This window comes from Urocampus carinirostris, chromosome 7 (assembly GCF_059441175.1).
Source record: "Urocampus carinirostris isolate Australia breed hairy pipefish chromosome 7, RoL_Ucar_1.0, whole genome shotgun sequence".
Taxonomy (NCBI): Eukaryota; Metazoa; Chordata; class Actinopteri; order Syngnathiformes; family Syngnathidae; genus Urocampus; species Urocampus carinirostris.
The window spans coordinates 39,366,525-39,388,656 of record NC_142355.1 but is presented as its reverse complement, the minus strand read 5'-3'; the positions used below and the strand labels follow the sequence as shown (position 1 = coordinate 39,388,656).

General features: G+C 39.6%; 1 protein-coding gene across 2 annotated transcripts in view; it reads right to left on the bottom strand.

The window, feature by feature from the left end:
- LOC148363293 (tyrosine-protein phosphatase non-receptor type 5-like) overlaps window positions 1-22,132 on the bottom strand; it is a 73,444-nt gene that overhangs the window by 24,834 nt on the left and 26,478 nt on the right. For both annotated transcript variants that reach the window (XM_088340916.1, XM_088340917.1), the window contains 4 exons: window positions 15,028-15,313; window positions 8,427-8,549; window positions 2,547-2,642; window positions 25-281 (listed from right to left, as the gene is read on the bottom strand). In XM_088340916.1, coding sequence (XP_088197042.1) covers window positions 25-281; window positions 2,547-2,642; window positions 8,427-8,549; window positions 15,028-15,285 — 734 coding nt within the window. In that variant the 5' untranslated portion in view covers window positions 15,286-15,313. The remainder of the gene's footprint in view (window positions 1-24; window positions 282-2,546; window positions 2,643-8,426; window positions 8,550-15,027; window positions 15,314-22,132) is intronic.

Sequence of the window (22,132 nt, the reverse complement as noted above, 5' to 3'; positions counted from 1 at the left end):
TATCTGTGGGGAATGGTCGCAAACCTCTCCTGAAGCCCGACTGGCGTCACAGTTAGAGTGACTGCATCTCCCTCCGGCTTGTTGTCCGTTCCTATTTCGAAGACCGGAGTTTGAGGCACGGCATCCAGATCCATCAGGTCCTCTTGAGCATCCGTCCACTCTGACAAAGTAAAGGAGGGCTGGCGGCTCACAGACTGACGTCGATCTCCCATGTCCCTGGTTGCGCTCCCTGTCGTCCACATGCCGGTGCCGTAACGACACCTACACACCAAGTGGATGACCTGTAGACATATGAGTGAAGGACGTGTTATATAGTCACTCTTTACTCAACACTAACATCCTGAGTAAATGATTATCAAGAATTCCTTTGGGGCCGAATAAGCTTCAATTGGCTCTGAAATTGGATTTGATCTACAGCAGTGTTTCTCAACTAGTGGGTCGTGAACGGTGGTGGGGGGAGTGGTGGGCCCTGAGGGCCTGCAAGGCCTTTTCTGCTGGCCTAAAAATATCTGAATCATGTGATGTTCTTTATATGTTGTCCATCAATACTTATTAAATAATTCCAAATTTTCTGTCCGCTTCCTTATATTGCTTCTCCCTGGTTGAACTGTTTGCAAATGTGTGCTTTCATTTCAGCCATTAGTTGTTGCTAGGATCCAAAATCTGCCTGGAGGCCTTCACAAAGAATCCTGAAAGCCCTGAGGCATGATATTAGACTTCAAGAAAGCTTTTGGTTGAGCTGATCAGATTTTGACATCATGGCCTTCTTGCAGGCGGAAGTAAATGTAAGCTAGGGGGCAATAATACTCCAAAGCAATCGCGCTAACAGCCGTTAAGCAAGGAAACAATTTTACAACCTCGAAAAAGTTTTGCCCACCAATTTCGGCCTAGAAGAAAGATCCTTAGCCCCAGCTCAAGCCCGACCCGGCCTGAAATTCAGGTCTGTCAGGCCTAAAAGTTAATCATTATGTTAGGGGTGGGCCAAGCTTTTTTTAATATCCACTTGTAATTGTTCTTTTGTTTATACAGTCTTGTATAGCTCAGATTTTGTTACAAAATAGGCTGTATGTGTCACGCGTCCACAAAGCACAGAGATTTTCGTGTATGTGTAAACTGCACAGTTCGCCACTTGTTGGGAGTAGCGTGTTACGAAGGTATGCAATCCTGTAACGCAGTAGTTCACAAATACATAGTTCCGATAAGGGGTTGCGGGGGCGTTTCACATAAGCAACCATTTTTTTAAACTTTCCCAGAATCAAGTGCAATTGCACCTCCACTAAACCAGGAAGCTGTGGCGCTCTCATTGGAATAGTGTCTTCTTCTTTTTCTTACATTTTAGCCTCCATATAGCACATGGGTCAGGAACCTATGGCTTGCGAGCTATGTACTGTATAGCTCTTTTCATGAGTACATACGGCTTGGAGATAAAATTATGCTCTTCCAAATCTCATCTACAGCATTTCAATTTTGATGAGGACAAAGTCAAGGCTAGTGCGCGCATACCTTATGTAAAGCTCTCAAGAAGGGTGGGTTGGTTCAGTATAAAAGAGCATACTCTCCTCTAAAGTTTACAGTCAAGGTGTCACATCAACGGATCCTGTTTAAGCTGTACGTCGCTAAGGAATCCATTACATAGAAGTTCATTGAACAATCTATGTCCACTGTTGAGCCACTTTGATGAAAACCCGCAGAAAAACTGTAAACAGCCAGAAATGCTAGCCAAGCACACAGAGCAATTTAATTGGGTGAGCGGTAGAAGTGGGTGGAGCTATACAAACAGCGCACTTCTGTCTGCACCGAAATTAAATGCGTCACTATCCTCGTTTGCAATATTTTGTGACATTTTTTACAAAATAACTGTTTCCACCTTGTTTTGACACCATTATTTATGTAAAAAATGAAGGTCAAAATAAGCCTGTACAATCTTAAGAAATTTCAGGAGGGAGACAAAGCTAAAGTGGTATATTTGTTGGCATTTGGCATCCAGGCAATGGCATTATTTGAATTTTATAAATTTGATCAAATCCTCTAATGTCACAAAGTGAAATAAAACAGGTTGATTTTTTTCTGGAGAGTGGGTTTGGCAGTTTTGCTAAGATCTGTCTTATGGTTAGGCTCTCTCTCTAAAAAGAAAATCAAAATATTTATCTATTATGTTTCTTTGGGTCAAAAAGGTTCCTAACCCCTCATATAGCATATAGCACAAAGTAAGAACATTGAGTATGAGGTGTTACAAGCAGAGTGCATCCTCAAGTGACTCCATTAAAAAATAAAAAATGTAACACGGAAAGAGAGACAGGGGAGACAGGACTAAGAGAAAAAAAGAATCAGTTATTTGGAAATATAATTATTGATTTCAATGTTTTCTCTAAAATTCAAATGATGCATGACCGAAAGATAACGCAATCATAAGTTGATCAGAGTGGGTGACATTTATCCAGACGCACGGAAGGTACACAACACTGTACACATCATTATGAGTCATTGATGGAATCAACATTTTAAAAATGTGGAATTTATGTTCCAAGAGTGAGATTCATACATACCATAACAACACAGATGGTCACTCCAACGCCTGCAGTCACATAGATGATCCATGTTTGTTTTGTCGTGTTGACCGCATCAGTCATCAGTGCTATAGACTGACGAGAGCAGAGAATTAAACTACGGACATATCACATCATTCATCTCATCTCATTAGCTACACCGCTTATCCTCAGTAGGGTCGCGGGGGTGCTGGAGCCCATCCCAGCAATCATCGGGCAGTGGGGAGGGGGGCCCCTGAACTGGTTGCCAGCCAATCTCATCTCACATCATTGAATTGAAGGTAAAATACTATACCTGTTCATAAAACTGCCTTTCAACAGATCTTCTTTTTTATTATTGCTGAAATAATAATAATAATAATAATTTCCTTGTATTGTCATTCTGTGTAACAATGTACACAGAACGAAATGTCGATTGCACCTGACCCGATGCAGCCGCAGCCAAGAGAGGGCGCCGCCGACCACTTTTTAAGTCTTAGGAATGACTCGGCCGGGGCGCGAACCCGAACCTCCCAGTCTCAAAGCGGGCGCCTTACCATCTAGGCTACTGAGCTGGTCAAAGTTCACAACATATACACTATAAACAGTATTCCTTCGCTTTTTGCGGTTACTATCTTATAGCTGTCAACCTCCACGGTTCCACGCCCTTACAAATTGTCATATTTTCCCTGACAAAATACAAAATGATTTTACACCATATTTCTTTTTTCAAACGTGTTTATTTATGTAGTTTAACATGTTATATTGTACATGTGTTTCGTTATATCATATATATTGTTAATTAACATTTTGTTGTGAGATCCTGAGTTGCTCAACGTGAATGAGGTTTATTATAAAAAAGTTCAAAAATTAAGTAGCTTGGACGTTCACTGTAGAAGGAAAAATACATGCAAATATATTTAAGTAGAATATTACATTTTCTTATTCAAATTATTAATTCATTTTCTGCATTAAATTATTGTTGGTAATATACTGATTAAAGGGATAATCACAAACCTGTCTTTTTTCATTTTATCATTTTATACTTCATTTTTTCTTAACTTCTTTATAGAACATAATAATTTGTAATATAATGCATCAAAGCAAGTGAGCCGTTTGAGCTGTACTCTTTAATGAGTTGAGCCGAAAAAGCCGGTTCTCTAAAAAGAGACGGACTTCCTTTCACTACATCAAACCGCTCACTTCGTTTGCAACGAAAAAAACGATACCGAGATAGAGGCTACCACGGCGAACTTGTTTTGCTTGATTGATTTGCCGCTTCGTGATAGTCGGTGTATACAGAATGGTACCTATAATTGACAAATTTTTGTTTTTCCGTAAAGATTTTCTCGTACATCGTACGCGTCTTAAAATGCATAATAAACGTACTTTGAACGGCAAAACCGTACAGGTTGACAGGTATGCTATCTATTGCATAAAAGGCGCTTTTATTTTGAGACAGAACTCTGCCAAGGCACTGTCATGTTTGACTAATTAAACGTAGCACCCTCGTCACGTGACCATATTCAACTTCAGCGGGGGAAAGAGGAGGAAACAGATCGAAAATGTCGCCTGGCAATACCGACTATGAAAACACAGAAGAGGAGGAGCACCCCTGGCCTCACATCAAAAGCATGTTCCCCTTAAAAAGAGTGCCAAACACCCGCTACAATATGCAATGTCCCCTTTGTTCAAGTTCATGGGCTAGCTTGTTGATCTCCTTGAGAGCCTGTTGAGATAAGTATTGGGGCTTTAAATGTGCTACTTGGTGCTACACGTGCTTAATTTATTTATTCGATTTATACTATCTTTATCGTATTTTTTACTAAAGCACTTGAATTTACCTTGATTATTTTAATCTACTTTTAAATTAAATGTATTTTTTTGTGGATTGGATGGACTTTGCCAATTTGATGATGTGATTGGTTGTTATAAAAAAAAAAAATACGACGTTGCTACAGTTACTCAGTACTTGAGTCATTTTTTCACCAAGTACTTTTTTACTTTTACTCAAGTAAGTATTTGGATGACTACTTTTATTTCTACTTGAGTAATATTATTCTAACAGTACTTTTACTTGAGTAAATTTTTGGCTACTCCACCCACCCCTGTATACAATATACGTCGCACTTTTTATTAGTCAACGGACATTGTGGGATGTGTAGTTTTTGGTCCAAGCACTTTTTTGACCCGTTTATCTTTACACACGGTATGAAATGCCGTGGTGGCTCACATATGGCCTGCGGGCCAAATGTTTGACACATGGTCTAAACATGGATGATTTATCCAGCCCCTTCAAAAAAAGAAGCGAGACTTTAGGTCATTTATTTTAAAAGTTATATTTTTTACATATATATATATATATACAGTGCATCCGGAAAGTATTCACAGCGCTTCACTTTTTCCACATTTTGTTATGTTACAGCCTCATTCAAAATGGTATTAATTTAATCTCTTATCTCAACATTCTACACAAAATACTCCATTATGACAATGTGAAAAAGTTTTTTTTTTACTTTTTTTGAATTTATTAAAAATAAAAAACTAAGAAATCACATTTACATAAGTATTCACAGCCTTTGCCATGAAGCTCAAATTTGAGCTCAGGTGCATCTTTTTTTCCACTGATCATCCTTGAGATCTTTCTACAGCTTAATTGGAGTCCACCTGCAGTAAATTCAGTTGATTGGACATGATTTGGAAAGGCACACACCTGTCTATATAAGGTCCCACAGTTGAGTGTGCATGTCGGAGCACAAACACCAAGCATGAAGTCAAAAGAACTGTCTGTAGACCTGTGAAACAGGATTGTCTTGAGGCACAAATCTGGGGAAGGATACAGAAAAATTTCTGCTGCTTTGAGGGTCCCAATGAGCACAGTGGCCTCCATTATTCGTAAATGGAAGACATTTGGAACCACCAGGACTCTTCCTAGAGCTGGCCGGCCTTCTAAACTGAGCGATCGGGGAAGAAGGGCCTTAGTCAGGGAGGTGACCAAGAACCCGATGGTCACTCTGTCAGGGCTCCAGCGTTCCTCTGTGGAGAGAGGAGAGCCTTCCAGAAGGACAACCATCTCTGCAGCAATCCACCAATCAGGCCTGTATGGTAGAGTGGCCAGACGAAAGCCACTACTTAGTAAAAGGAACATGGAAGCCCGTCTGGAATTTGCCAAAAAGCACCTGAATGACTCTCAGACCATGAGAAACAAAATTCTCTGGTCTGATGAGACAAAGATTGAACTCTTGTTCAATCTTTGGTGTGAATGCCAGGCGCCTTGTTTGGAGGAAACCAGGCACCGCTCATCACCAGGCCAATACCATCCCTACAATGAAGCATGTTGGTGGCAGCATCATGCTGTGGGGATGTTTTTCAGCAGCGGGAACTGGCAGACTAGTCAGGATATAAGGAAAATGAATGCAGCAATATATAGAGATATCCTGGATGAAAACCTGCTCCAGAGCGCTCTTGACCTCAGGCTGCGGCGAAGGTTCATTTTTCAGCAGGACAACGGCCCAAAGCACACAGCCAAGATCTCAAAAGATTGGCTTCAGAACCACTCCGTTAATGTCCTGGAGTGGCCCAGCCAGAGTCCAGACTTGAATCTGATCGAACATCTCTGGAGAGATCTGAAAATGGCTGTGCACAAACGTCTCGCATCCAACCTGATTGAGCTTGAGACTTATTGCAAAGAAGAATGGGCAAAACTGCCTAAAGATAGGTGTGCTAAACTTGTGGGATCATATTCAAAAAGACCTAAGGCTGTATTTGCTGCCAAAGGTGGATCAACAAAGTGTTAAGCAAAGGCTATGAATACTTATGTAAATGTGATTTCTTAGTTTTCTATTTTTAATAAATTCAAAAAAAGTAAAAAAAAAACTTTTTCACATTGACATAATGGAGTATTTTGTGTAGAATTTTGAGATAGGAGATTAAATTAATACAATTTGGAATGAGGCTGTAACATTACCAAATGTTGAAAAAGTTAAGCGCTGTGAATACTTTCCGGATGCACTGTATATATATATATATATATATATATATATATATATATATATATATATATATATATATATATATATATATATATATATATATATAATATATATATGCAAACCAGGTGCTCTTTCCAGCCACTAGAAGGCAGTGTCTAGTTTGCATAGCGCTTTGAATTGGTTCAGGTATGAAACTCCATTCACTCAGCTGTTAAAAAAAACCAGTTAACACATTCAATGTGAATAAATGAGTTGTGCTTAGAAAAGATCCCTTGTCATCCATGATTATAATATGTAGGGTAGGCTGAATGATAAAGCATGTTACTGAAAAACTAAGCTAAAACTCTTACTCTTTTGCAGATTTAACCCGCCTGTGAACAGAAAGTCTGTATCCGGCCCTGGACCCAAACTGAGTTAAACAAGTTACCAGGGTTGGGGGGTAACGGAATACATTTAACAGTGTTACATAATCAGAATACCAAAATAATTTAACTTTATTCCCGTACAGTTACAGAATAAAAGACATAATCAAATTACAGGTACAATGAGTTCAAATAAGGATTACTTTGAAGGATTACAATTTTAATTAAAACTATATCTCGTATCCGCAATGTGCAGAAAGACTAATTGTATCATAATTTCAATTACAGACATGCGTGGGACAGAGAGTGATTAGGTTTATACACAGCGTGCGTGAGCCATTTTTGGTCTGCTGATTGTACGGACGGCAACCTTATCCACCACTGCATGTTTGTCAGGTAAAAGCACTTTTCCTTTTGTCTGCTTTTTTTTTCTCCTTCAATGTAGCACTCATTTTTTTGAATTAGTGCGAGCCTGCAGTTTCGTGAGGCTGCTAACGTGTGCGTATTGAGCACTTAGCAGCTAAGTATTTTGCAAATAATGCCTTCAGGGACATTTGATAAATTTCGTCGATCATCTTCTTTTGGTATTTTGCAGTTAATTGTTGCTTTTGATCGCTGTAATGTTATTTTGTGAGAATAATTTTACTTAGCCTAGTAGGTTTGGCATCCACATTTAAAAAAAGTAAAAAGGTTTGTTGGAAATTTAGAAAGTGAACATTTGGTGTGTTTAGAACAATATTGGGTTCTTAATGTCCTCTTAAAGGAAACTAAAACAAAGAATGTCTTGTCTGCCTTGTGGAAGACACATTTTAATTTTTTTCTTACTAAACTATACAAGGTGGTCAAAATGTGGGCCCTTTTTGTAGGACTACAGGCAACTACATAATCTTTGTTTCTTCCATCTCTTTATCAAAGTTACATTTATGTTAAAGAAAAGATCATTTCATTTATATTGTTGTTGTTTTTTGGCTTTTATTAGCATATTTGGTATTGGTGTAACGCAAAAGCACCCCAATGCCAGCCAGAGGGCGCCATGGAACTGATTGCCTAGTTGGGCTCACCTTGTGCTCATTAAACTTAAGCATTTAAAAGCAAGTGTGACAAACATTCATTGTTGTATCGTTGATCTAATACCCATCCAAGAAAATCCATCTACGCCTATGGCTGTATGTATGACTGAACGGACAATGTTTTCTGTTATTAGTTTCCTTCTTCCTCATCGGAGCGCCTTCTGTTGAATCCCTCTCCCTCATTAAAACTCTCAATGTGACGCTTGGGTCTGCGCTTGGATCCTGTCCCGCAAAATGTAACAGGAAGATAATCCAGTTACATGACTTCAATATTATACTATTATGATTATGTTATTGATTTTGTTTTTCAACAGGTAAATAGTTACTGTAACTGATTACATTTTAAAAGTAACCCTCCCAACTCGGCAAGTTTCATATTATTTGTCTTGTACTCAAAGTAGTTAGAGGCAAAGAAATTCAACTTCGAAACAATTGTAATGCAACACATACACTGCAGTTAACATATTTCAGACTTACCTCCATTCCAAATATCGGGTGGCAGGGTAAGACAAAACCAAGATAAAAGTCGATGACCTGGAGGGCTTTGTAGATGGAGACGAACAGACCATTTCCTTCCACCACAAAGAACATCCAGTATCCCTAAGAGAACAAAAAGAAGCCACTCTGCTGTTTCCTTTCATATGAATGTGAGCAGAAAAGAAGTGATTTTCAGGTAAAAGAGCAGAGAAAAAAAGGGCATGGCCAGTTACACAACTGTTGAAATACAAAAACGGCCCAAGTGCAATGTACTGTCCCGCTTTCATCAATGGCACATTTTCTATTCCACTTTTATTTGAGTTTGCGTAACCTCTTACGGTTAAATACGGTTTATTTTCCAATTTCATTTAATTGAAAATCATTTTGCGTATCCAAACTACTGTATTTGGTTCCGGTTCATTGTGTCTGTGCATGCTTGCATTTTGACAACAAATCTTATGCACTTCAGAAAATAACATTTCTTCCCCAATGACAGTTGGAGGTGATCAAGAGCCATTCCATTTAAACCATCTGCATCCTGGGGAATTAACGTTTTGGAGGTATTATCAGTGTTTGGAACGTTACTTAAAAAAATATATTAGTTATAGTAACTCACTACTTCTTCCAAAAAGTAACCGAGTTCGTAACTGTATTATTCAAGAGTAAAAATATCTAGTTACAAGGGAAAGTAAGTATTTCCATTACGTTAAAAAGAAGTTGTTGAATATCAAAGAACTAGAATTTTTTGGGAGCAGTATATGGGTCTATTGAGAGAGGAACAGACAGTTAGTTGTGTTATAGAACCTCGTGATATTCATTGCACCTCACCAGCAACAGATTTATGCTTCACTCAAAGTGCAAGAACTATAACAGTAGAATATACTTTTTAAAAAAAGACAATCAGCAGTAACCAATATAGTGATTTAATAAATTAAATGGAAAAAATATTAAGAAACTAAAGAATAAATACAATAACAAAAGAGAGAACAAAAAATGAAAATGAATAAACTTTAAATTCTTATACAAACACAGGATTCGGGATTCAGGGCTAACGACTCTACTGAGACAGCCGTGATTAAGGTAACGAATGATGTTCTACTGGCAATGGACTCTGGCACTTCATCACTCTTGCTGCTGCTGGACCTTAGTGCTGCCTTTGACACTGGGGACCATAATATCTTACTAGAACGGTTGGAAAAATGGATTGGTCTCTCAGGAACTGTCCTCTTGTGGTTCAGTTCCTACCTCTCAGATAGGACGCACTGTTAAATATGGTGAAATGACATCTGAGCCCTTTACTGTTACCTGTGGTGTTCCGCAGGGTTCAGTACTTGGCCCCCTTCTTTTCAGCATTTATATGCTTCCATTAGGTGATATTATTCGCAAGTATAATATCAGTTTCCATTGCTACGCAGATGACACTCAACTATATCTTCTGATGGGGGAATCTGCCACACCAAACTGTGGAAATTTGGAGGCCTACTTCACTGAGATAGAATAATGGATGTCACTCAACTTCTTTTGCTTAACTCTGAAAAGACCGAAATGTTAGTTATTGGTCCATCTAAATGCCATAACTTGTATTCAAAAACTGCTCTGAACATTGACAAATATGATATCACCCAGAGTGACTCAGTCAAAAACCTAGGTGTCATATTTGTCCCCGATATGTCCTTTCAAACTCACGTTAAGAATATTACTAGAACAGCTTTTTTTCCATCTTCGCAACATTGCCAAAATTTGCCCTGTGCTGTCTCAGTCAGATGCGGAGATTATAATTCATGCGTTTGTTACCTCCCATCTCGATTACTGTAATGCATTACTCTCCGGTCTCCCGAAGTCTTAAATCAAGAGTCTTTAGCTGGTACAAAATGCTGCAGCGAGGCTTTTAATTAGTATAAGAAAGTTTAATCACATCACCCCGGTTTTAGCTAACCTGCATTGGCTCCCTGTTAGCTTAAGATGTGATTTTAAGGTTCTGTTGGTAGTATACAAAATCATGCAAGGACTGACTCCCTCATATTTTTCAAATTTAATTTCCCCTATGTTCCGGTCCGGAGCCTTCGCTCTGAAAATGCTGGTCTACTAGTGATCCCAAGAGCCAAGAAGAGATCCGCAGGTTCGAGAGCGTTCTCCATTCGGGCTCCGGTTGTCATAGTTGCCGTGGCGACTGGTCTGCCCCGCCCCCTGAGCACCAGCTGAAGCAGATCAGCTAATTGCGTGGCTGCTATTTAAGGTTGGGTTGGGGGTATTGCGGGTGTTGGCTCATTATACCTTTTCTGTTCTGTTATGCCTTGTCCTGTTTAGTTTAAGTCAGAGGAAACCTGTACCTGACCATTCTGAGTTTAAGAATGTTTTTGTTCTGTTTTGTCCCGGAGTTTTTGGACAACTTTTATTTTGGTAAATAAAAGCTTTGATCGTACGCAATTGAGCTCTCCCTTCCTGCCTCCTGCCTCCGTTCTGGTCCGGTCACCCCTTCCACCTCGTGACAGAATGAGTTAACCAGAAGTGAACTCAGCGAACGATCCCAGCGCGATTTGGGGAGAGTTGGAGGAAGCCGTTTGGCAAGCACCCATTGAGGTAACCTTCCCTGCCCGCTCGAACCACGGCCCCGCCCGTCGTGGCCAATGCTGTGCCTCGAATGGGGTCCCGGGAGGATTTGACGCCTGCCAGTCCGAACCCGACTCCGCTGCCTGCCAGTCCGACTCCGCCTGTCCTGTTTTCGCCTGTCCTGTTCGACTCCCCTGCCTGTCCTTTTCGACTCTCCGGCCTGCCTGTTCGACTCTCCGGCCTGCCTGTTCGACTCTCCGGCCTGCCTGTTCGACTCTCCGGCCTGCCTGTTCGACTCCCCGGCCTGCCTGTTCGACTCCCCGGCCTGCCAGTCCGACTGCCCTGCCTGCCAGTCCTGATTCCGCCTGTCCTGTCTTGCCTGTTCTGATTCGGCCTGTCCTGTCTTGCCTGTTCTGATTCGGCCTCTCCTGTCTTGCCTGTTCTGATTCGGCCTGTCCAGTCTTGCCTGTTTTGATTCGGCCTGTCCAGTCTGATTCTGCCTGTCCTGTCTTGCCGGGTCTGATTCTACCTGTCCTGTCTTGCCGGGTCTGATTCTGCCTGTCCTGTCTTGCCGGGTCTGATTCTGCCTGTCCTGTCTGATTCTGCCTGTCCTGTTTGCCGGTTTTGATTCGACTCTCCTGTTTTTGCCTGTTCTGAGTCGACTCTCCTGTTTTTGCCGGTTCTGAGTCTGCCTGTCCTGTTTTTGCCGGTTCTGATTCTGCCCGTCCTGAGTCCGACTCTTCTGATTCTGCCTGTCCTGAGTCCGACTCTTCTGATTCTGCCTGTCCTGAGTCCGACTCTTCTGATTCTGCCTGTCCTGAGTCCGACTCTCCTGTTTCCGCATGTCCTGATTCCGACTCCGCTGCCGATCGCCTGTCTGACCCCCCCTGCCGAGCGTCGAACCATTCCGGGGCGCGAGGTAGTAATTTTTTCTTTTGGGGACCTCAGGAGCTGTCCCTTAAAGGGGGGGCTCTGTCATGGTAACTGTGGCGACCGGTCTGCCCCGCCCTCTGAGCACCAGCTGAAGCAGATCAGCTAATTGCGTGGCTGCTATTTAAGGTTGGGTTGGGGGTATTGCGGGTGTTGGCTCATTATACCTTTTCTGTTATGTTATGCCTTGTCCTGTTTAGTTTAAGTAGGAGGAAACCTGTACCTGACCATTCTGATTTTAAGAATGTTTTTGTTCTGTTTTGTCCCGGAGTTTTTGGACAACTTTTATTTTGGTAAATAAAAGCTTTGATCGTACGCAATTGAGTTCTCCCTTCCTGCCTCCTGCCTCCGTTCTGGTCCGGTCACCCCTTCCACCTCGTGACACCGGTGCTGTGAAATGCCCTTCCCCCTGAGATTCGATTCGCAACCTCAGTGGAAATGTTTAAATCTAAGCTTAAAACACACAATTATTCTATATCATATGAATAACCTATATTTTTCTTGGACAATATCTCTGTATTATTTGTGATATGTTGACAATATCTGTTTATTATTTTCCCTCATGTTGGTTTTAGATCAGGGGATGGTGTCATTATAGTCAGTGGTTTGCAATAATCTGTGGTCTGTGCAGCCCTTTGAGACTCTTTGTGATTAAGGGTTATACAAATAAACTTGACTTGACATTAGGACTGAAAATCCAATTAAAATATTTATGAATCTTGGAAAAAAAATAAATACAAAACAATTTTAACCTTTGTAATGCTCAGAAAAACTTTAAGTCAACAACACAGAATACCAAAAAAATGCATATAAGAGAAAGAATGCACCTCAACAGCTGTTGATCCGCTCCGTTCACTTCTAAGATCCTGCTCATAGAAACATTTCCTTCCCGCATCAGTAACTACTATATTTGTAATCGCTGTCTAACTATACGGTAGTCTCTATTTTGAATGGACGTGACGTTAACAACTTGGGGGATAGCGAAAAACTGCGCTGCGGGACCACGCCGCCATTGGTGTTCTGCACTTAAAGTAAAACAACACTTTTGACCTTTAGTTACGGTATCACCGTTGTAGCGTCAAAAAAATTAATTAGTTAGAATCCTGCATTACTGAAAAATATTTTAAACAGCCTTATTCCCAACACTGTGTATTTTGAAATTCAAATCAATTGCTTAAAACACATCGAAGTGGTGTTTTCCTTCAATCACCTGTTTGGGAGAATTCCTGCATTTTCTTACGCTGCAAGATTCCCAACGCGCAAAAATGTTCTACAGTGTGAAACTATCCCAAAACCCAGCTAATAATAGCCTTACAGCCAACAAACACACCGAGTCTAATTGATCACAGAGTTGTAATACAATAAAAATCCATCAAGATGAAGCTTGTTCGAAAAACGATATGAAAGATTGGGTGCGTCGTTTGAGGTATCCTTCAGAGTTGAAAGTTAAACTTCTTCTCTGTCAAGTATATGTTAACAATTTCCAACAGTTATGCTTTATTTTCCTCTGCGCCTATCTGCTTTTATCTTACTTTTAGAAGGGCTCTTCGGGGCAGAACACATCAGGTTAGAAGAACAAGGGCTGGGAAGTGTGCTGGAGAGTGACATCATGTTCGTCCCTGCAGGTTTTATTTTTATCCCTATTCGGCAATGTATCATGAAAATGGTGAAAGTAAGAAATTGCCTGCTTCATGTAGACCCAAAACCCAAACCCAGAGAAGTTTATTCAAATGCGTTTAAGAAATGCACATACTTGCACGTGCATCCTGAATGAGCTGACAGATGCTGCAATGATGCAGCAGAGAGTAAGTTACAAATTCTGTACTGCTTCTTCGAAGAGGCATGTAAACACCAACATTTGAAATAAAAACAAAACCAATAGCCTTTCTTTGTATATTTGATGATTTAAATTTAGGCGATGTCTTCAATGACACAGCATTCCATTCCATGATTCCACCTGAAGGCAAGGACAAACTCAAAAACCTCAGCATGAGGAGAAGGAGAAACACTTTGAAGGGGCCACACATACAGTGTAATGTTTTTAATCATTTTTTGGGGGAAAACCCGATTTGGCCCAACCTGGCTCAGACCCTAGCTCTGTTGGCCCCCAAGTAAATTGAGTTTGAGACAGACATGAGACTTTCCTTTTGGTGTATGTCAGTATGAAGGCCTCCAAGAGTTCTCGAAACAGTGAGCTTCTCAGCCCAGTTTTCACGCATTTTAAAGCAGGACATGATAGGCATCTGTGAGGAGCTTATATTGTATGATGGCCTTTTTTTTCATTTCTTTTTTCATCTTTCTTTTAGTTTTTCCTGCTTTTTGTCCTTCCTTTTTCCTTCATTTTTATCATTTCCTTTGTGTTATTTTATTTCTTCTAGCCTTTTACCCCTTTTGCCTTCCTTTATTATTGTTTCTTCTCCTTACTCTCTAGTTGCCTTTTATTTTTTTCAGTGTTGTACTCTTTTCTTTTTTAGCTTTATTTGTCCCCCAAAAGTAATTTTGTGCATAATGTTACATAATTAATTTTTTGGATTTTGGATAAATGCAACCAAAAACAATCTGAAGAGGCTTTTGGGAGCCGAAAGTTTAGTAAGCCGAGCAGAAAGAACTACTTTGCGAAAAAGAGACAGAATTTCTATCACTGCGAGCTTATTTTAGTAAGAGGAGCTACATAAGTGCATAATTCTGCAAGCATCTAGCACAAAACACAACTGAAGACACATAACTGACAGACAAAAAGTGCAAAAGGAGTGAATTGAATAAAAAGTCCTTTAAACGTGTTTCTTTTCATTTTCCTGGCTTTTTCGGCTCCCGCTAGCACCTTTCTGCCCTCCATACCAACTTGAAATTTGGAAGGGGAGAATTCACCCAGATGGTGAAACTCACCTCATCCGTTGCGCTGAATGTGGCCAAATAGCTGACTAGAGAATGAATGCATGAGTGAGGTTAGTGACAGATACATGTTAAAGTTATTTTTCTCACTTAACCAGCCCAACAATCTCCCGTTATCCCGGTTAGCCACTCCGACATCGGTTTTAGTCATGAAAAGAGCCATGTGTGGCTCGCGAGCCATAGGTTCCCGACCCCTGTAATCAACACCCATTAGTATCACTTTACGTACCGTGATTTGTGAGAGAAAGATGAGGGCGACCCAGTAATGGAAATCCACCACCAACACGTAGACCTTGTGCAAAAACAGTTCTTCTTCTTGCTGCCCTGTTTGGTCTTTGCTTTCAAGTAGCTCTCCAGTCTTAGAGGCTCCATCAACTCGTTTTCCTGTCTTTGTGGGCTCATCCAGCCAAACGGGGTCCTCATCAGGCCTAAGGAAGATAGAATCCTCAGTGTGGGAGCGGGTGGAGCTGCTCAGGCGGCGGGTCATGATCCTTCTGTTGATGGAAGGCTCCTGCCTATCGAAAGTAGGGCAGAATGTCAAACATTAGACATGCTTATGGACAGTGAGAAAATGTTGAAAATAACAGTTGAAAATATCCTGGTAGTATGATGGATATAGCAATGCTATATTGACTACATAATAGCGATATTCCTAAACACAGTGTCACAGGAACAATCAATCGATGTCTTTATGTTTCTAACGGGTGATTGCTTCTATTCAAACTTTAACAATTAATTCCCACTTCTACACCAGTATCCTGACTGGCACTTAAATCAAATGTGGTCTAGAGCATTAACGTATACAGTGTATGCTTAAGTATGTTCCTGTAGTACAGTGGTTAGCACATTCACCCAACACGCGAAAGGTTCCTGGTTCAAGACAGAGTGGAAACCTATGTTGGCCCGGAGAGGGATGGGAGTCACCAGGCTGGCTTACCCAAAACATTGTATGGTACCCCAACTGGTTAAAGGAACCAACCATATGTATATGTATGTTAGTCCTGGTTATGGATTAAAGTTCTTCATGTAGATTAATCTCACTCAAATTCTGGCATTAGTCTACACTATCTAATTTATATGGTTCATTTGAATATTTGTAATACATTCATTTATGTATCAAAACTTGTACTCATTTCTTCGGCCCGCCGAGAGAAATTCAATATGTCCATAACAACTTCAAAGCATTACCCGTCATGTTATATGTGCTTCGAACGCTGAGTTTCAGCAGATTCGAATGATAGCAAACAGTATGAGATGAAATTATATTTGCACACACTACAAGCATTTAACTAAAACAATGGCTAATGTAAAAAAAAATCATTGGAGCCCAAGATCATTCGTGTATGTTGAAGCATTCCAGAATAGCAGCCCTTTTCCAGAGGGTCACCCAAATGTTATACTTTTGGTTCTCTTAGGAAAACTTAGAAAAGCTTTTTTTTTTTTTAGTGTTTTTCTCAAATTTGAGGTGTAGCTCAGGAATTTGTTGGGCTGTAATTCCATTGTATTATTCACCCCCTTCAACCATCTACATTTATTTTCTGGGCGCATCTAGGAGAGAAGAAAAATAGGTGGAGATAAAATCCATTTTTTGGGGTGTTTATTAAAACTTCCATACTTTTGTGCCATTAGTACTTAAACACAGTTTTACTGTAGAGGATACAACTTAAAGATGGGGTGTGCAAACATTTTAGAAAGCACGCCAGATTTGGTAAACTGAAAATATGTGAGGGCCGACTATTCAGCATGGCATTCTTTGAACAGTCTTTAATAAATTCACCCACTGTAAAAGGTTTGCAGTGCTTGGTGATCAGAGATACAGCCTCATAGCTTGCCTTTGTGGCTTTTTTTTATCTGGCTCGCAGTTAAAACAGCTTCCAGTTGCTTCACCTTTTCACAACGTTCATTTCCAGTTAGCTTGTCGTAGTCCGCATATGCCGTCTGGCAGTGCCTCTTCATTTATATTCTATGAAAACAGCCACAGTCTCTTGGCAAATTGGGCAGATGCAGTTTTTTGGATTTCGCTGATAAAATAGTCCGATTTCCACTTGTCCTGAAAGCGGTGGCCCTGACAGTCAACTTTACTTTTTTCATTTTTTGAAATGGTGATTTTTTTTTCGGGGTACAAATTTATTTTACACTGTGGTTAACTTCACTAGTGGGCCACATACTGTTAATATTATTCCAGAGGCTGCAGGCCATGAAAAAAATTATCACGGGCTGTAACTTTTCAAGTGCCGCTTCAGTTTAACTTTGGCTGCACCTTTTTAGGCGTTAAGATAAAAATTCCACGTACCGTTTATTAGGGTTAAAAAAATGTTTTATTTCATTTTTTACTTCTTTTTATCTACTTTTCCCTTCTTCACTCCCATGTTCTATGGTTTTATTATGTATTATTTTCAACAGGGATGAATGAATGAATGAAAACTTTATTTCGAACATTAAAATAAAAACAGGACAAAAAAAAAGAGTCAACAACAAAATGATGTTACTAAACTTGTTCGAAAAGGGGTAGTCAGAAGCAGATGCTTATTTTCCCTACCCCTTTATCTTCCCTATTAAATACATTTTACAAATCCTCTTCTCCTCTTGTGTCTAATATAACAAAATCTCATGGATATACTTATTACATAGGTCAGAGATAAATATGTATAATAATTACAATAATCACAAATTTCATACACTAATCTTCGTAATACCCATCCCTCAACGTCATAATGCCACTATTTACCAAATATCATTGCGGCACCAATGATAATAACAACAATAAAAATAAACATAATATTTATAATAACAGTTATGATATAATAATAGAAAAAATAACAACAAGCTAACCATAGTTTTAAACGCAGTATTTCCAATCTCACTCATATCCCATTTTCTTCATCCCTGTATTTCACCAGTAATGTTTTTTTGTATTTAAATTTGAACACATGAATAGTTGGACATTGTTTGATCTCATCTTGTAAATTATTCCAAAGTTTGACTCCACACACAGACACGCAAATACTTTTCCTGGTTGTTCTCACCTTTGGGATTTTCAATTTACTACAGCCCCTCAAGTTATAATTTCCCTCTTTCCAAATGAATAATTTTTGGATGTTTTCTGGCACCATGTTTTTGTTGACCTTGAATAACAGTTGTGAAGTGAAAATGAAAATGAAAGAAGAAGGTGCAGCCCTTTGAGACTCTTTGTGATTAAGGGCTATACAAATAAAAATGACTTGACTTGACTCATCCAATTTTAATAATTTGGACTACATGAATAAAATATTAGTAAGATCCCGATATCCTGCCCTGTGTATGGTTCTAATTGCACGTTTTTGGAGGATAAGAAGGGGCTGTAGTGAACTTTTGTAATTATTGCCCCAGACTTCTGCACAGTAGGTTAAGTATGGCAGAACTAGAGAACAATATAATAAATACAATGCATTATGGTTTAAAAGGAATTTGGCTTTATTAATTATTGAAATGCTTTTAGATACCTTAGTTTGTATGTGTCTGATGTGTGTGTTTTCTAACTTAATTTATTGTCCATTATGACCCCTAAAAACTTAATTTCTGATACAATGTCTATTGCAGCACCATCGATTTTTACTTCTAAATCTTGATTTGCCTTGCGATTACCAAAGAATATTACTTTGGTTTTATTTAAATTTAAAAATAATTTATTTATATCCATCCATACTTTTAGGTTAATTAGTTCACAAACTAAGTAATAAAAAATGAAAATTCAATTTGGTATGACAGTTTATGTATTTTTGTTTGGTATTCAAACCCAAGTTTTTTCAAATTAATTAATGAAAGTTTTTTTGTACGAATGAAAACTAGACTTAGGCTAATGTCATCTTGCCAGGAATGGGCATTTTTTAGACATCCCCTCATGAACTGAAATTGGTGTTTCCTGTGTAACAGTGTGTAATACATTCAAATAAGTAAGGTAATATTATAAAATAAAACACAATTGAGGTTACATAATAAAGACTAAATAAATGAAGAAAGTACATAATCATGGCAAAATAAGGGAAGTGACATACAGTATTTCATCATTAACAAATTTAGGACCAAGCTTAAAGGTGGCGTGCGTCCTTTGAGGTGTCATTAAAAAAGGAGAATATTTTCTCCATAAAGTGTGTGTTAACAATACCTGAATGAGTTCAAGAGTCCTTTTGGTTTATTTTTATGCTTTCATCCTTATTTCAACAAAGCTGTTCAGAACACGGAACACATTAGGTAGGAGGAGGAGGCTGGGAGGGAATGATAGAGAGTAACATCTCGCTTGCCACGCAGGTTTTCGTTTTGTTTTTATTTATCAGTGTAGCATGAAAATGGTGGGAGGAGGAAAATGCCTCCTCAAATAAAGTCCAAACGCCAACTCAAACCCCAAGATAGATGAAAAATGAAGAATTTATTCTAGTCCATCAAAGAAATGCACGTACTTGCACACATGACAAAGGGACCTTGACAGAGGCTCCAATGATGAACACAAGCCAGAAGTTAGCGACAGTGAGTTAAAAATGTTCCAAATTCCTTCTAACGATGGAAAATGTCCACAGAAAGGTAAGCTGACGACATGGACTTGATTAAAATCAGTTTTGTAGAAATTTGACTGTGGATTTAGAGAAATAATGAATAGAATGAAAGAGATTCAAAATAATGAATGGAATTCAAAAAACAAATCCAAACAATGGATTACAGAATGAAGAATTTACTAAAAGACACTGCGTAAACAAAAAAGGAGAGATACATTTTGGGGAAATGAACAGGGAACAACTTGAAAATAACCCGGTGAGAAGGGAGAAAATCAAAGAAGAAACGGGCTGCATCGATCGATCATCATAGAAAATCAACTGAGATGCAAACAAAGGGATTCCTACAACATACGGTAGAGGATTTTAAGCAATGTGCTCATCTCAATAAGTTACCGTTTTTATTTGTGTATAACACACACACTCGTGTATATCATCACACTATTTCTACTCATGGTATCAAGTTGCTAAATATGTGTGGCCATAATTAAATAATTTATTGAGGTTGAATTAGACTTTGAAAGACATTCAAAAAATAAATTGTACATTTTATTTTGGTATTGTATTCATAGTTTATATTGTCAATAACTTATTTTAATTATGGCCCCACATATTCAACGTGGTACTAAGAGTAAAAGTAGTGTGAAGAAATCTAATGGCTTTTCCTTTGTCATCTAAAACCTTAGTGGTTTAGTGATCAAAAATCTGTGTTGTCAACAGTGTGAACTGGGTTTGGATCCTGATGCGTCCTATCTTGTGAAAATGTTCAATCATTGCTCAAATAATGTACTAGTTTGTGAATGATGTTCACCTAAAATTTGACTTTTTCTTTGGGTACAACAGAACCAAAAAGGCATTATACACAAATAAAAGAGTTTTGGGTAGGCCTGACTGCCTGTGTGCACGACTGTTAGATGCTGGTGTATGCTGTCAGTCAAAGAGTTACACCCATTCATCCATCCATTATCTGCACCGCTTATCCTCAGTAGGGTCGCGGGGGCGTTGGAGACCATCCCAGCTATCTTCGGGCAGTGGGCAGGTGACACCCTGAACTGGTTGCCAGCCAATCGCAGGGCACAAAGCGATAGACAATTCGCTCGCTCATTCACACCTAGGGACAATTTGGACCGGCCAATTGACTTAAACTCCACACAGGAGGTTTGATCTCACGGCCTCAGAACTGTGCCGCACACGCGCTAACCACTGCGCCGCCGTGCTGCCCAAGAGTTACATTGGAACGAAATGAATCAATTGAATCAGACTATGTGGAAAGTCAAACTAGTGAGCGCAAAGAAATGCTGATCACCAGCGGGTGCTCCAGGGATTGTTATCGGGCCTGGGAAGAGACTGAGGCGGCGTCGGGAGAGAAAGCAATAGTGGGACTACAGGTCTGACCCTCCGCTATTGTTATGTGACAAGCCACCCATGCCAAGCTTGTATCGCACCAAAGCCATGCCCATAATGGATGAAACGGATAACCTGGAGCTAAAACTCGTGGAAAACCGCTAGATTTGTGACTCTTGCATTTTAATCATCATGGTGACCTGGCTCAAACCAAGGATCTCCAATGCGAGCTGGCCGCTTTCTACATCAGTTTTCTTGTCTATGATAGGTGTGATATTTCAAATGTGGGGAAAGGGGGGGATTGCCAGAAAGAGAAACAAAGACTTGCATCTAGTCTTAAGATCCAATCAAATGCAGCTAAATTACTTGGAAGTGCATATTATCTGCAGATGTAGACCATGGATTAGACTCAAAAATGTCATTGAGTGCGTTTGTGGGTGACAGAACAAGCATGTATGTGTGGTTTTGTGCGTGTGTAAATACGTGTATGAGAACAAAAGAGCAAGAGAAAGTGAGAGAGACCTAGAGAGACTATGAGAGGCCGTTTGAGGAGTAAATCATACTCTTACACATACTACTATACTCTTATACACACACTACTGTGCGTTTACATACATACTACTGTGCTTTCACACACATACTACTTTACTCTTACACACCTCATAGACTATCCCACATACTGGACTGTCTCAGAAAATTAGAATATTGTGATAAAGTTCTTTATTTTCTGTAATGCAATTAAAAAAACAAAAATGTCATACATTCTGGATTCATTACACATCAACTGAACTATTTCAAGCCTTTTATTATTTTAATATTGCTGAATTTGGCCTACAGCTTAAGAAAACTCAAAAATCCTATCTCAAAATATTAGAATACTTCCTCAGACCAAGTAAAAAAATAATTTTATAACAGCAAAACTAAATCAAACATTTGAAAATGTCTATTGATGCACTCAGTACTTGGTTGGGAATCCTTTTGCACGGATTGCTGCATCAATCCGGCGTGGCATGGAGGCAATCAGCCTGTGGCATTGCTGAGGTGTTATTGATGCCCAGGATGCTTCGATAGCGGCCTTCAGCTCATTTGCATTTGCAGGTCTGGTGTCTTTCATCTTCTTCTTAACTATACCCCACACATTCTCGATGGGGTTCAGGTCAGGGGAATTAGCAGGCCAATCAAGGACAGTGATGCCATGGTCAGTGCACCAGTTACTGGTGGTTTTGGCACTGTGGGCAGGTGCCAGATCATGCTGGAAAATGAAATCAGCAGATGGAAGCATGTAGTGCTCTAAAATCTCTTGGTACACAGTTGCATTTACTCTGGACTTGATGAAACACAGTGGACCAACACCAGCAGCTGACATGGCTCCCCAAACCATTGCTGACTGAGGGAACTTCACACTGGATTTCAAGCAACTTGGATTTTGCTCCTCTCCAGCCTTTCTCCAGACTCTGGCGCCTT